The sequence below is a fragment of the Pollicipes pollicipes genome, unplaced genomic scaffold (assembly GCF_011947565.3).
Source record: "Pollicipes pollicipes isolate AB1234 unplaced genomic scaffold, Ppol_2.1 Scaffold_7261;HRSCAF=8764_pilon_pilon_pilon, whole genome shotgun sequence".
Classification (NCBI taxonomy): Eukaryota; Metazoa; Arthropoda; class Thecostraca; order Pollicipedomorpha; family Pollicipedidae; genus Pollicipes; species Pollicipes pollicipes.
The window spans coordinates 1,220,972-1,234,287 of record NW_023597054.1 but is presented as its reverse complement, the minus strand read 5'-3'; the positions used below and the strand labels follow the sequence as shown (position 1 = coordinate 1,234,287).

General features: G+C 60.5%; 1 protein-coding gene across 1 annotated transcript in view; it reads left to right on the top strand.

Moving 5' to 3' along the window:
- LOC119112373 (tyrosine-protein phosphatase Lar-like) overlaps positions 1 to 12,925 on the top strand; it is a 65,520-nt gene extending 52,595 nt beyond the window's left edge. The window contains 15 exon segments of the mRNA XM_037236533.1: positions 63 to 97; positions 100 to 206; positions 538 to 756; positions 5,048 to 5,185; positions 5,691 to 6,069; positions 6,586 to 6,752; positions 7,010 to 7,204; positions 7,704 to 7,873; positions 8,595 to 8,832; positions 9,239 to 9,439; positions 10,014 to 10,232; positions 10,534 to 10,709; positions 11,000 to 11,120; positions 11,449 to 11,595; positions 12,322 to 12,925. Of these exon segments, the coding sequence (XP_037092428.1) occupies positions 63 to 97; positions 100 to 206; positions 538 to 756; positions 5,048 to 5,185; positions 5,691 to 6,069; positions 6,586 to 6,752; positions 7,010 to 7,204; positions 7,704 to 7,873; positions 8,595 to 8,832; positions 9,239 to 9,439; positions 10,014 to 10,232; positions 10,534 to 10,709; positions 11,000 to 11,120; positions 11,449 to 11,595; positions 12,322 to 12,540 (2,731 nt within the window). The 3' untranslated portion in view covers positions 12,541 to 12,925.
- Positions 12,926 to 13,316: the final 391 nt, after the last annotated feature.

Here is a 13,316-nt window from a genome sequence, read left to right as displayed (position 1 = left end):
ACTGACTGTGCCCTCCGGCGGGTGATGTCGGACTGACCGCGCCCCCCGCGGTGTGTCGCCAGATTCCAGGCGACCGATCGGGTGGCGTTCACCTGGATCCGCCACGATCAGACCAGCGAAACGGCAAGATCACCGGCTACAGTGTGCAGCTCCACAAGGAGGGCAACCTTGACCACGTGGAGCGGATGCACCCCAACGACACCAAGGTTTGCGACATCCGGTCCCGCACGTGCCTCCCATCTCTTCCCTGTCCTGACATAGCTGGCAGAGGCCGACGCATTAGGCCGACTCCGGCTGGTATAACAAACTGAACTTCAGTGCTTGAGAGCTAGTCCAGCACTGCTCTCACACTGTCAGATAAGTATGGACCCTTTTCGTGCGGGGCCTCGTTGGCGGCCGCGGTGATCAAAGAACGCCTTTGTTTTAATCGTCAGGTGTTCGGTGTACCGTGACGTACGGTAGCGTTTGCGAGCGATGGCGGCGCGCTCTCCTCGGCGCGCAGTCGTGCTGCCCGTCAGGCCGCCGTGTGCCGTGCAGGTGGTGTTCACCAAGCTGGAGGAGAGCACGGCGTACGTGTTCCGGGCGCGCGCCAACACGTCGGTGGGCGCCGGGCCGTGGAGTGCGCCCTTCTTGGTCAGCACCGAGAGTGACCTGGTGCGGCCGCCCATCAACCTGCGCGCCATGGCCACCAGCTTCTCAAGCGTCGAGGTGTGGTGGGAGCACGTGCACACCGCCACACAGATCGTCGGATACCAGGTCAGTGGGCGAGACCCGGGGCCGAGACGGCGCCACGCCGCGGCCGCCCAACCTGCGCGAACGTCATGTGGCGGGCGGGTATGTCTGTTGGTGGGGTGGGGCCGCGGCTCATCGCAAGCGTTGGCTTCGTCCCCGATGCCGTACGTTCTGTCCATCTCCTGTTTTCTGTCCGTAAAGGGAATATTCCACATTGGAAGATATGGAATCAAGCATCAGATTTGATGAAATAAGCTCATGTATTACTCTCGTTATGTTTTTAATTGGAAAAGATTGCTCTAGGCAACAAAGCTTCTTTTTTTTGTAAATATGCTCATCAATAGATCACCTTTTGATTACGTCATGAAACGCTTGTGTGACGGCACTCACTAGTTCTTCAATCCCCCGGCAGTTAGCCTCCCGGGTGGTGATGATGGCTGTGTGCTGAACCAAATATCGTTACGACGGGACTCGCGACATGACAAATAGCGTGCTCGTGTTTTGGCCCTTGCTGGTGTTCTGGCATATTGTTTTCCGTGATTCTAAGCTGTGTACTTTATTGACCTCTCGGCTATAGCGCTTTTCTCATGTTTGTCGATTACAGGCCTTTTTCCGCGCTAAATAGGCAGGATGCATGACTTCTTGTATTTCTCAGCACAAAACGTGATTCGTGAAGAATATCCGACCGACCATTTTATCGTCTTATCGTATTTCTTGCGTCATCTTGAATGCTCGCAATGCCCCGCTTGTCCGGGGCAGGGTGCATACATCAGTCGCGTGTTGGCCGAGTGGTCCCTGCAGGGTCCTCGACCTGGCTCTCCCTTACACAACATCAAGTGAGAGCCAGTTGACGGCCGTTTTTTCTGGCAAGCGCACTCACGAGCGTTACATGTGAATGGCTTGACAATTATATTTGCTTGACCTTGAACGCCGCGTGGCCAGTTGAATGGCAGGATTTGAATGGCATTGTGCCGCGAAGGATGGCTTGGCAATCTTGAAATAGTTGGCACGAAGTAGTATGTACATTGGGGTGTGTCATCAGTAACGAAACCAAGTGAGACAAAGAAGTTTTCGCGCAGGGGTCCAAAAGTACACGACGTAGCAAAAGTTATTCCCAAAAACTTAATTTCGTGACGCGCGAGACGATAAAGATATCGCCGTAAACCGATGCCTGGCGTTGCATTCACCCAGTGCTGGGCGGCGTTCGTCACCGCAGGTAACACTAAGCCGTGGCGGCAAGCGATACAAAATACCATTGCGTATGGAAACGATGCTACCGAGCGCTCCTTAGGCCGTCGTACGAGATTGTCCCGGTCTAAGGTCTAATATGCGGATCCGACATTGGCTGATTGGTTCACGTATGGCGGAACCTCTACGTGCTGTTGAGAATGAGCTCGCACGGGTATCTTGGTTAGTGCTGCTTTAGATTTTCACTTCTCTGAAACGACTCCCGTGATGCAAACAATACCATGCATAGCATATGACTCAGAATAAATTGTCTGGTGCACAACTTAATGCATATAGCAGCTTGTACCACGTGCGTAGAGAGGGGGAGGGGTAGGGTGCCCCCATGCACAGCTTGCTCGCGGCCGAGCCTGCCTGTTCGATGCACCGGCCCAAACAGCAACTGCTCACAGATTGGAAACCCAAAACGCCTGTTGGCAGAGATCGCGCGGTAGCAGAAATACCTTTGCAGTTGGGCCCCACATATTGCTGAAGCTCCAGCTCCGGCCGCGGACGTCTTCGGCAGTTCGTGCTCCTAATTCGGGGATAATGCTTTTTCATATTTACCTGACGTGGTTCCATGGTCCGATTCGCCGCTGGGCTGCCACGCTTCGGACAGAGCCGTTTTGAACGCAGGAGGCTAGAAGGTACAGCAGCTGCTAGTTGGTGCCGAGCTGCTGGATCAGGTCGACCGGCAGGTTTGGCACGTGCCCGGCATAGGCTTGAATGCCACAACGTCCCTCTCCCAGACCTCTCCGGCACAGGTCTTGCCGATGGGTTCAGAAAAGAATCGATCCCGCGGTCGTGCCGTCTAAGGTCAGCAGTGGGTGGAGGAGGTTCAGCTCGTTGCCGTGTAGCTGGCAGATGAACCGGTTTACGGGTGACTCGGTGGTCATCTCAAGCAACCGGAACACGATGCCTATCGTCTCGGTGTTGACAACCGTGCCTTCGCAGCTGAGCACATTGATGTGACCGTCGCGCTGCGGGCTCACGGAGCGTAGCTCGTTGAGCAGGTGCAGGGTGCGGGCCGAACTCGGACGTAAAATGAGTGTAGCAGCGGCTGCCAGGCTCAGGCAGGCATTTTAACGAGCCGTCTCCTATCTCGCCCTGCATCTTGCGCAGCAGATCTTACGATCTACGATATTATATTTCAAGTACCCAGTCCGTCTCTGCTGTCTCGTTGAAAGGCGATGATAGCAGCGACGACCCGTTGCGAGCCACCATAGCTGTCAACCGCCAGAGCGGTGTTAGATCGTTAACGTCATTATCTACAGTGGCAGCGGTCTCAACAGGAACGAACAATCGGTGTCGTCGCCACCTCCTACCATGTACGGAACCGTGTAAGAATCCGTGCTCTCAGCTGACACGCCAGCGCTGAGACCACTTGGTCCCGTAGCAGGCTTGGGGTCAGCACTAGCAGCCAGCGCTAGGTCAGCGGGCGGCATGGGCTCAGCAGTCGACGGGGAAGGCGACTCAGGTTCAGCAGCAGACACTGCCTCAATGGCGGCCGAGCCACAACGCCCCTGGAGTTGTCTGGCCATCCTCCGCGCCTCGCAAGCCTCCCTAGTCACAATCGTATCCCGGTCATATGACTCCAGGGTAAGCTTCCGGTACCTGCACTGGTCCTCCATGGCAACCTCCTCCTGATACACTGTGCAGGCAACTGGGCATGGAAAGCTGCACGTCGGCCTGCACTTGCATTTTGCGACATCAAGAAGCTTGTTGAATTTCGCGGTGGCGGCGTTGCTGTGTCACTCTCTTTCTTTCGTTGATTTCTTGCTGGTAGCTCTGTTGCGTTGATATAAATCCCTCTCGGTCAATTTTGTCACGTATTTTGGATCATGAACAGGGATCACTTCGTTGGTACACAGTACTCTGATTTCTATCGTCGCGGTCTTGAAGATGGTATTAGTGAGATTCCTCTTCGATTCGCTCAGTCACCTGATGTAGCTCAAGGCTTTCCCGTAGTCGGCAGCTGGTGGTGGGACAGTAGAGCCGGGTGGCCTATCACAAAATATTTTTGCGCGACCGTGTAGCCTTTGGCATGCTTATGCAAGTAATTGTTCGAAAAAATGTTTCTGTACCGGCAAAACTAAACGAATGAACTCATATCGCACACACAACAAGCAAATGAATTGCAAATCAACATCACAGTGATGCGTTAGCAACCGCAAACTGGAACATACCTCGGTCTGCTGGCGATGAATTTTTGGTTTCACCGAAAATTAATGTTCTTTAATGAAAAGTCAGCTTAAGATGTTTGGCAATTCTTTGCTGGTGCTCTTCATGATATTTGTTTCATGCTTAATCCAATAGGTACTAGTCGTGTAGAAGGTAGCAAGTTTCAGGCTTGTTGGAGCAAGATCCCAGTGCGTAAAACAGGTGACGCTAGTATCGAATACGACTTTCTTGGCCTATCAAAGAAAAACTGCTCTCGCATCACAGATATTAACATTGGTGCGGTGCAACAGAGCTGAAAGCGTATCATTAATCCGTGTGTCAAGGAAAAACTCTTGTTCCAGTTGGTTCCAAGAGACTCACCCCTCGATAACGCACCGTAATGTACATTTTCGCGGGCGGGCGTGTAGATCAGAAACTGGCGGGGTTTATGTCGTGAGAAGAACAGGGCTGTGAACTACACCGAATGCTCTCCAAGTATTTCCGTTCAAAACTCCATACAGAAGTGGAACAATCCCTCTAAGCATCCGCATCTGTATGTCGGTGAGGAGGCACGCCCGTTGTTACACTAGCCGGCGCCTCAGAATGCTGCAGTGCGGTCGGGTCCTCGGGCGGGGGCGGTCGGGTCCTCGGGCGGGGGCGGTCGGGTCCTCGGGCGGGGGCGGTCGGGTCCTCGGGCGGCAGTGGTCGGGTCCTCGGACGGCGGCAGCCGGGTCCTCGGGCGGGGGCGGTCGGGTCCTCGGGCGGGGGCGGTCGGGTCCTCGGGCGGGGGCGGTCGGGTCCTCGGGCGGCGGTGGTCGGGTCCTCGGGCGGGGGCGGTCGGGTCCTCGGGCGGGGGCGGTCGGGTCCTCGCTCGGCGGCGGTCGGCCGCCGTGGTCGCCCTGTGGACCGTGACAAGCCGGGCGGCCGCCAGGTGTTCTACGCCATGGCGCCCGGGACGGACCTAGACGCCTGGTCGTTCAAGAAGGTGCCGATCACCACGTCTGCTGAGCTGAAGAACCTGGACAAGCACGCCCAGTACGCCATCGTGGTGGCCGCGCGCAGCAAGTCGGTAAGCGACGGGTCGGGCGCGACTTAGAGGCGTCCGGGGCTGCCGGCCAGGTAGCTCTGGCCGGCCACCGGCTCCGTGTCCGGTCAGGGATGCGCTGGTGGTCTATGTGGTGCCACTTCATTTTGTTTCGGTGTTAAACACAGAACCCATAGTGTGTGGGGCGTGTTTTGCCAGGAAGGCATGCTGTCTTCGTTCCGTTGTACGAAACCGAATATTACATGCGCGCCAGAATGTCCGTGAGCAGCAGTCTCACCAATGTCTGATGTGGCCGTGTCGACACGATTGCTGTTGGACTGTATTGAAAATTACACCACTTTTGAAATAAAAAGCCTTGGCTGTTCCTCGAACCTGACCCTCTCCCTGGACATGACCCGCTCCTTAGACCTGGCTAGCGACTCAGACCTGACCCGGTCCTTGGACCTCACTCGTCTTGGACCTGGTCCGCGGCGTCTGCCCCCAGGGTCTGGGCCGTCTCTCGGACCTGACCCGCGGTGTCTGCCGCCAGGGTCTGGGCCGTCTCTCGGACCTGATCTGCGTGCGCGTGAAGCCAATCGACGTACCGCTGAACCTGCACGCGCTCAGCGTGCACGCGCACGGCGTATCGCTGACGTGGCGCCGGCCGGCGCACCTTGACCCGCGCAACTACCGCATCCGCTACGACGCTGTCAAGGAGTTCCTCGACGCCGAGGGCGTAACACAGTCGCATCGCATCGAGCCGCGCTCGCTGATCCTGGACGCCAAGTGGTGCGAAAAGAGGAGCATCTGCCGCAAGCAGATCGAGGACCTGGAGCCGTTCACCACGTACACGGTGAACGTGACGGCCGTGCCCGACGACAACGGCTACCGCGCGCCGGCCAAGATCCGCGTCACAACTCAGATGGCCGGTAGGTCAGGCGCCAGCAGCGGCGGCGGCGGCGACGCTGCGCGTCTGACTGAGTGGGAGGAGTGAGGGGACTCTGCGCGGCAGACGGACGGCGGGAGGCGTTCTAGAGCGCGAGAATCGGCCCCAGGTGACAGATCGTCCGGGGCTGAGGCGCTTGTACGTTATGGCCCTCATTGTGAGATGGGAAGCCTAGTCAGCTGCTTTCACGAGCCTTTTCTGACTGTGTTGTGGCGCTGGCGTGATCGGGAGGCTTGTTCATGTCACTGTCGTTGGCGATAGACGACCAACAACCGCTCAATCGTGCTCACGTGGAATCGGTACGTCGCTAGGTCAGCCCGATGGTCAGAGGGACGTGACCTGCACATGTGACCGCCGTTCGGTGACCGGCCTCCCTGCACAGCCAAACGACTGTATCGCTGTCAGCGTGGACTGTGTCTGACGCGCACGCCTTCCGCTGTCCTTGCCGTGATTGGTCTGTTGTACGGCCGGCCTGAGTGCCGTCTGCGCGTCTCTGCAGCGCCGCAGCCGATGGCGAAGCCCGACCCGTTCGGCGTGCGCAACCAGAAGGTGACGGTGACCCTGCCGTGCGTCTCGGAAGAGTACGGCCCCATCTCGCACTACTTTGTCGTGGTGGTGCCCGAACACGACGTCAGGGAGCATCCGGACTCGCACAGCACAAAGAAGGTGAGCGGCGGCGGCGCGGCGGGCGCTGCCTCGCTGCAGCGCCCGCCGCGCAGAGCTCACAGCCGGCAGCGCGGCTCGAGCAGGCCCAGCTCGCGGCTGAAGGGTCGAGCCGGGCCGACGTCCGCCCTCGCGCTGCTCTCGCTAGCAGCCACAGGCCGAGCGCAGGCGGCCGACCGGAAGCGCGCATGTGGCAGGCGCCGCGCGGTCGGCACCCTGCCGTCGACGCCGGTCGGTCACTCGGCCTCTCCCGCCGCCAGATGGTGGAGGGGAAGCGCTCCGAGCTGATGCCCAACTACCGGCCGTACATCACCGCCATGTTCCACCAGCGCAACATCCCGTACACCTTCGCGCTCGGGGACGGTCGCAAGTACGACGGCTTCGTCAACAAGCCGCTGGAGAAGGGCAAGAAGTACCGCATCTTCGTGCATGCCGTCGTGGACATGCCGGCGCAGGTCAGTGGGGGGGGGGGGGGGGGCGGCTCACGTGGCTGAGGCAGCTGAAGCAGGCGGCGGCGGGTGCCACTCCTCATTGGCGACTACGGCGCCGTGGCCAAGACACTGTCCGGCTCGGATACGTCTCTTGGCTTTGGCCGGAAGAGGTAACCGACGGTTTGTTGCGTGGTCTTGGGCGCCGGTTTTACACGGCTGTTGAGCCGGCATATGCAGCGGTGCCGTCTGTGTCAGGTCTGTGGGGGACTGTGCGGCTGGGTTCCGTCTGTCGGCCTCTGTAGCGGCCGGGCATCTCATCCTGCCCACTGTGCTGTTGTCAATCTGACGTGACTTCCTCCGGCCTTTGGTAGCCGTCCGCGTCCAGTCCGTACTCAGAACTGCCCTGTCCACACTCCATGTGACCTGACCGGAGCCGTCGCCTCGTGCAGGAGCTGTTCACGTCCAGTCCGTACTGCCCTGTCCACACTTCACGTGACCTGACCGGAGCCGTCACCTCGTGCAGGACCTGTTCACGTCCAGTCCGTACTCAGAACTGCTCAGTCTGGACATGAAGCGGCCGCGGGCGGGCGCGTCGTACTCCTCGTCCAGCCTGGTCTGGGTGGTGGGTCCGACGGCCGTCGGTCTGTTGCTGCTCATCATCCTGGTGCCGTACATCGTCATCGCCGCTGGGAGGTGAGCGGGCCGAGCGTCGCCGCTCCGCTGCCGCGCGTGATTCGGTGGGACGGGAAGCCGGACGCCCCGGAGCCCAAGGGGGCGCGGCGTGACGACTGCAGGCTGAGGCGCAGGCGGGGTCGTGATGAGCGGCTTGAGTTGGTGGCACGGCCTGCTGCCAGCGGTATTGGCGATCTGCGACTAGATATAGATCATACTAACCTGAAGCAGGGGCAACGGAAGTAGCCTTGACCATTCAATGACCTACGTTTTGTACTGGCCTCTGGTCGTGCTTCCCGGTATGACCAGAGCACAGCAGCTGTGCTCAGCCTTGGCTTAGGTCTGCCCTGGTTGTCTGGTTAACATGATCGTGACCTGTCCAATGTCGAGCTCTCTAACGTTCTCTTCACCGGACCAGATGGTGACCTGTCCAATGACGAGCTCTCTGACGATCTCTCCACCGGACCAGATGGTGACCTGTCCATTGATGAGCTCTCTGACGTTCTCTTCACTGGACCAGATGGTGACCTGTCCATTGATGAGCTCTCTGACGTTCTCTTCACCGGACCAGATCGCACCGTGGCCGTTCCGGCCTCTGCTTCGGGTCAGACCGGCCTGCGCGGCCAAGATCAGCTGCATCTGGCACCGAGCGCGGACTGACGTAGTCTCAGCCCACTTGACCACGCCCGCTCTGACTGACCGTGCCTGAGCTGGCGTGGTCTGACGTCCCCTTCCGCGCCAGGTGCGGCAGGCGGCGCCAGTTGCAGAGATCGCCAGAGCCAGCCACCGTGATGAAGCCGCCGATGTGCGACATGGCGGCGCCGGCCAGCCACGCGCAGACCGACCCGGCCGAGGTCCGGCGCCAGAACCTCCAGACGCCCGGCATGATATCGCACCCACCCGTACACGTTAGCCAGCTGGCCGACCACGTGGAAGCGCTCAAGGCCAACGACAACAGCAAGTTCTCGCAGGAGTACGGGGTGCACCCCCGGGGGACTCGGGGTTGCACGGTTTGCACGGCTCGCACGGCGAGGGAGTTGGGGCGGGTGGACGCGTTGGGGTGATCTGAGCGGCTCATGTCGGTATGGGGGTCATGCTGAGGCGGCACGCTGTTGTCTGACTGAAGTGCGGTATGTGGTCCCTCCGCCGGCGCAGCTCCTGGACTCCGTCCGAGAGTGCGTCCCCAGGTCACCTGCAGATGTCGCTGCCGCTCAGCGACGGACAGTCTAGCTGCCCGTCCGAACGTCACCGACCTGTGACACGCCGCCTCCCGCCGCGTGGGCGAACGTCACCGACCTTTGACACGTCGCCTCCCGCCGCGTGGGCGAACGTCGCATTCTGTCCGGAGTCCCACTGACTGCGCCACTCCCATCGCTCTGTCGGCAGTCGATCGAGCCGGGCCAGCAGTTCACCTGGTTCAACTCCAACCTGGACGTGGATCAGCCCAAGAACCGATATGCCCACATCTTAGCGTACGACCACTCGCGCGTGGTGCTGCAGTCGGAGGAGGGGCTGGCGGGCAGCGACTACATCAATGCCAACTTCTCCGACGGCTACCTCAAGCACAACGCCTACATCGCCACCCAGGTGCGTCTCGGCCGCCGGAGGAGAGGGGACATCGGCTTCAGCGAGGTTGTATGGCAGCATTTCACCGCTCTGGGCGTTCTGTTTATGATGGGAACTGTAGATGTACTGTATGGAACTGTAGGGAACATGATGGGACCCATGATGGGAACTGTAGTGAGTGCTGAGTCGTTCAAACGCATTTGTGTCGTCCCTTGTGAGGCTGGTATGCACTGTTGCCGTCAGCCACTGCTGGGATGGGGTCTGGATGTTTTCTAGGTGAGGCTTGTACGTCCTGTCGCCGTCAGCCGCTGCTGGGCTGGGGTCTGTGTGTTTTTGAGATGAGGCTTTATGTACTGGCGCCGTCAGCCACTGCTGGGCTGGGATCTGGGTGCTTTCGAGACCACCAGTGGCTGAGGGCTGCTTTGTTTGAACCCCGCCGTACCTGAACCCGGTCGTGTCTACACCCCACCGTGTCTGACCCCTCTGTGTCTGAACCCCACCATGTTTGAACCCCGCCATGTATGAGCCCTGCCGTGTTTGACCTGGTTGTGTATGAACCCCGCGGTGTTTGACCGCACCACGGCCGGTGCCGCAGGGCCCGCTGCCCGAAACGCTCTCCGACTTCTGGCGCATGGTGTGGGAGCAGCGCAGCTTCACTATCGTCATGATAACGCGCCTGGAGGAGCGGGCGCGCATCAAGTGCGATCAGTACTGGCCCACCAAGGGCACGAAGTCGTACTGGCCCATCCACGTGACGCTCACAGACAGTCAGGAGCTGGCCAGCTACGTGGTCCGCACCTTTCAGCTGCAGCGGGTACGTGCCGTCCCGTCCCGCTCCTCCCCAGTCCTCGCGACCCGCCCCTGGACTCTGCTGGTCTTGGTATCCCCCCGTCGTGATAGCAATCATGTCTCTTTGTCACCTCGCTCGTTCCGCACCGCAAAAGGCGTGTGGCTTGGTTGCTTGTGTGGGTGGCCAGTCATCGTGTGAAGTGGCATGGACCGTGTGCCGCATCCAGGCCCGTCACGCGGACCCTGTTTACGCTGTCCCTGCTGCTGGTGTAACCCGCGTGTGACTGGCGCCGCGTGAGCCCGCGTGTAACTGGCGTGATCGGCAGGCCGACTCGCTGGAGCGGCGCGAGGTGCGCCAGTTCCAGTTCACGGTATGGCCCGACCACGGCGTGCCCGACCACCCGACGCCGTTCCTGCTGTTCCTGCACCACGTCAAGGCGCTGAACCCGGCCGACGCCGGGCCGATGGTGACGCACTGCTCGGCCGGTGTGGGCCGCACCGGGTCAGTGGGCGGCCCGCTGAGCCACCGGCAGCCCCGCGACGGCGCCAAGCCGGCCACGGTGGGCCTCATCGCTCCGGCAGAGGCTCGGGTCGCGTTGCGGGCCGTGTTGCTTGTAGGGCTGCCCTTATGTTAGCCGTGACATCTTATTCACAAGTTGTTGGCGGGGAGTGGCGGCGCTCGCAAGTCTGGGGTTCAGTGACGCGCCGCCGCCGCTTGTCGGGCGGCAGGTGTGCGGCGACGCGCGCGTCCACGCAGGAGTCACGGCGCTGACGGCCGCCTCCGGACGGCAGGTGCTTCATCGCCATCGACAGCATGCTGGAGCGCATCCGCTCCGAGGCCACGGTTGACGTCTACGGTCACGTGACTTGCCTGCGAGCCCAGCGCAACTACATGGTGCAGACCGAGGACCAGGTGCGCGCCGGCTGAGGACACGGCCGCGCTCCGTCTCAGAGCGCGGCGCTCTGAGACGGACACTGCGGGTGTGGCAGAACTCCTAGGTTAACGCGGAACTCTTCGTCTGGAATGTGTTGGCCGTGTTCCGATGTGGTGGTGGGTCATGCCAGCGGTTGGCTGCCCAGTGAAAGTTCCGTTCGAACTGCGTCACCAGCATCTTCCCCGGCTGGTCTGCTCGCCAACCCAGGTCTGTCCTGATGCTGATGCTGGTGCAGGCTGTCACGTGCTGTGCTGGGCGCCGGCTCGGCCGGCCCCCCGCTGACGTCAGCCACGGCCCTGCCGCCAGTACATTTTCATCCACGACGCGCTGCTGGAGTCGCTGGTGGCCGGCAACACGGAGGTACCGGCACGCAACCTGCAGGCCTTCACATCGCAGCTGCTTCCGCCGACCGGACCCGGCGACAACATCACCGGCATGGAGCTCGAGTTCCAGGTGCGTGCGGCGCGCGCCGAGCGGCGGCGGCTCCGTCTCCGGCCGGCCGGGCCGTCCTGGCTCCGGTCAGGCATGGTACCGGCTCCAAACTTGCTTTCATACGTCACGCGCAGTGAGCGCCCCGTGCCTTGCGTCCGTATATTTCTGAGCGTGTCTTTGACACTGGTTCCGGTGCTGATCACACCTGGTTCCCTAAAGCCGTGTTTATCACGTCATCACAATAGTGCGAGTATAAGTATATATAGATGCACCAGTAGGTCCATAGCAGAATGACCCGATACACCTGAGCCGGGCAAAACAGTGAACATAAAACGCGCTGACCGTGGCGGTAGAACAGAGAGGCAACAGACGTATGCTCTTTCTACTGCACCTGAAGCTAAACCGCAATCAGCACGCTGGAGCCGTGGATACCGGTCCCTCGGTGCGTCCGGAGAACGGACTGGGCCTTGGCGGCTGAGAGGAGTTCTAACTTCTCGGTGAATCACATGCGTGGACGCGCTGTCACTTGGACGCATTGTCACTTGTTGCCCGTCGTGTGGTTCCATAGCAGGTGCAACGGCGCGCCCCGCCCCGCAGGATCAGCACTGGACTGGTCCCGCTTCGCAGGATGAGCACTGGACTGGTCCCGCCCCGCAGGATCAGCACTGGACTGGTCCCGCCCGGCAGGATCAGCACTGGACTGGTCCCGCCCCGCAGGATCAGCACTGAACTGGCCCCGCCCCGCAGGACCAGCATGTACCGACGGCGTTCGCGTACCGAGCGGTGTCCGAGTACCTCATCGCGCTCGACCACGTCGAGCGTGGGCCGCCGCGACGATTGAGCGAGCGAGCCTGCCGGCCGGGCGCCTGCGACGGTGCCGACATATCAGGGCGGCGCGGCCGACTGCAGCAGCACCGCCGCCAAGGCCCACATTTCCCCTGCCCGCGACCGCCATACGTGACGTGATACGGCGGGCGGCCGGGCTCGGCCATGCGCACAAGGTGCTGTACACAAGGCCGCTGTACATACGCCCGTTGGCATAACGAGAGGTAACGTGCCGCGCCGCGGTGCGGTGCGCCAAACATGTGTAGGATGTTGTGGCGGCGTGCCCGTCGCACATACCAGTGACGCCCGCCTGATGCATGTTCGCTAGCCGCGTCCCGGGCTCCGCTGCCGAGTCGACAGCCGGAGCACGATCCTGATCTTTCTTCTGCGTTTTAGATTATCTGTACGCTGCATTTTGTCGGCGAGACGGTTCGAAGGGATTTTATTTGCACATGGTGTTCGTCTCCTCGTGACGTGTCGGCGGCTGGCGTCACGGCGACGGTGGCGGCGCCGCCAGGCCCTGCGTGCCGGGGGCCGCTCGTGCGGCCCGTGTGGTCGGGCGCCGAGACCTACATTGTATTTTTGAAGAAGGCGTCGTCTTCTGAGAACGCGTTGCTTGGAATTCAGGAATGTATTTCTGACTGATTGGCGTGATCCAGCAGGCAGTGCAAGACACACTGCAACAACACGAACGGAGCGGCACGAGTTTGCTGGCGGTGTTTCTCTCTCGGTTAGAGCACACCGACTGCGCGCGCTGTCGGTGTGCTCTAACCGACTCTCGACTATGGTGATCTGCGCGAGTTAGTCCGGTCGCACAGATGTGGGGATGCTAACGAAGCACGGTGGCGCCTGGAAATTTTCACATCTTGTTCTTGAACTTGGAGTTTTGTGCAGGAAGGCATTTGGCGCACGCAAAG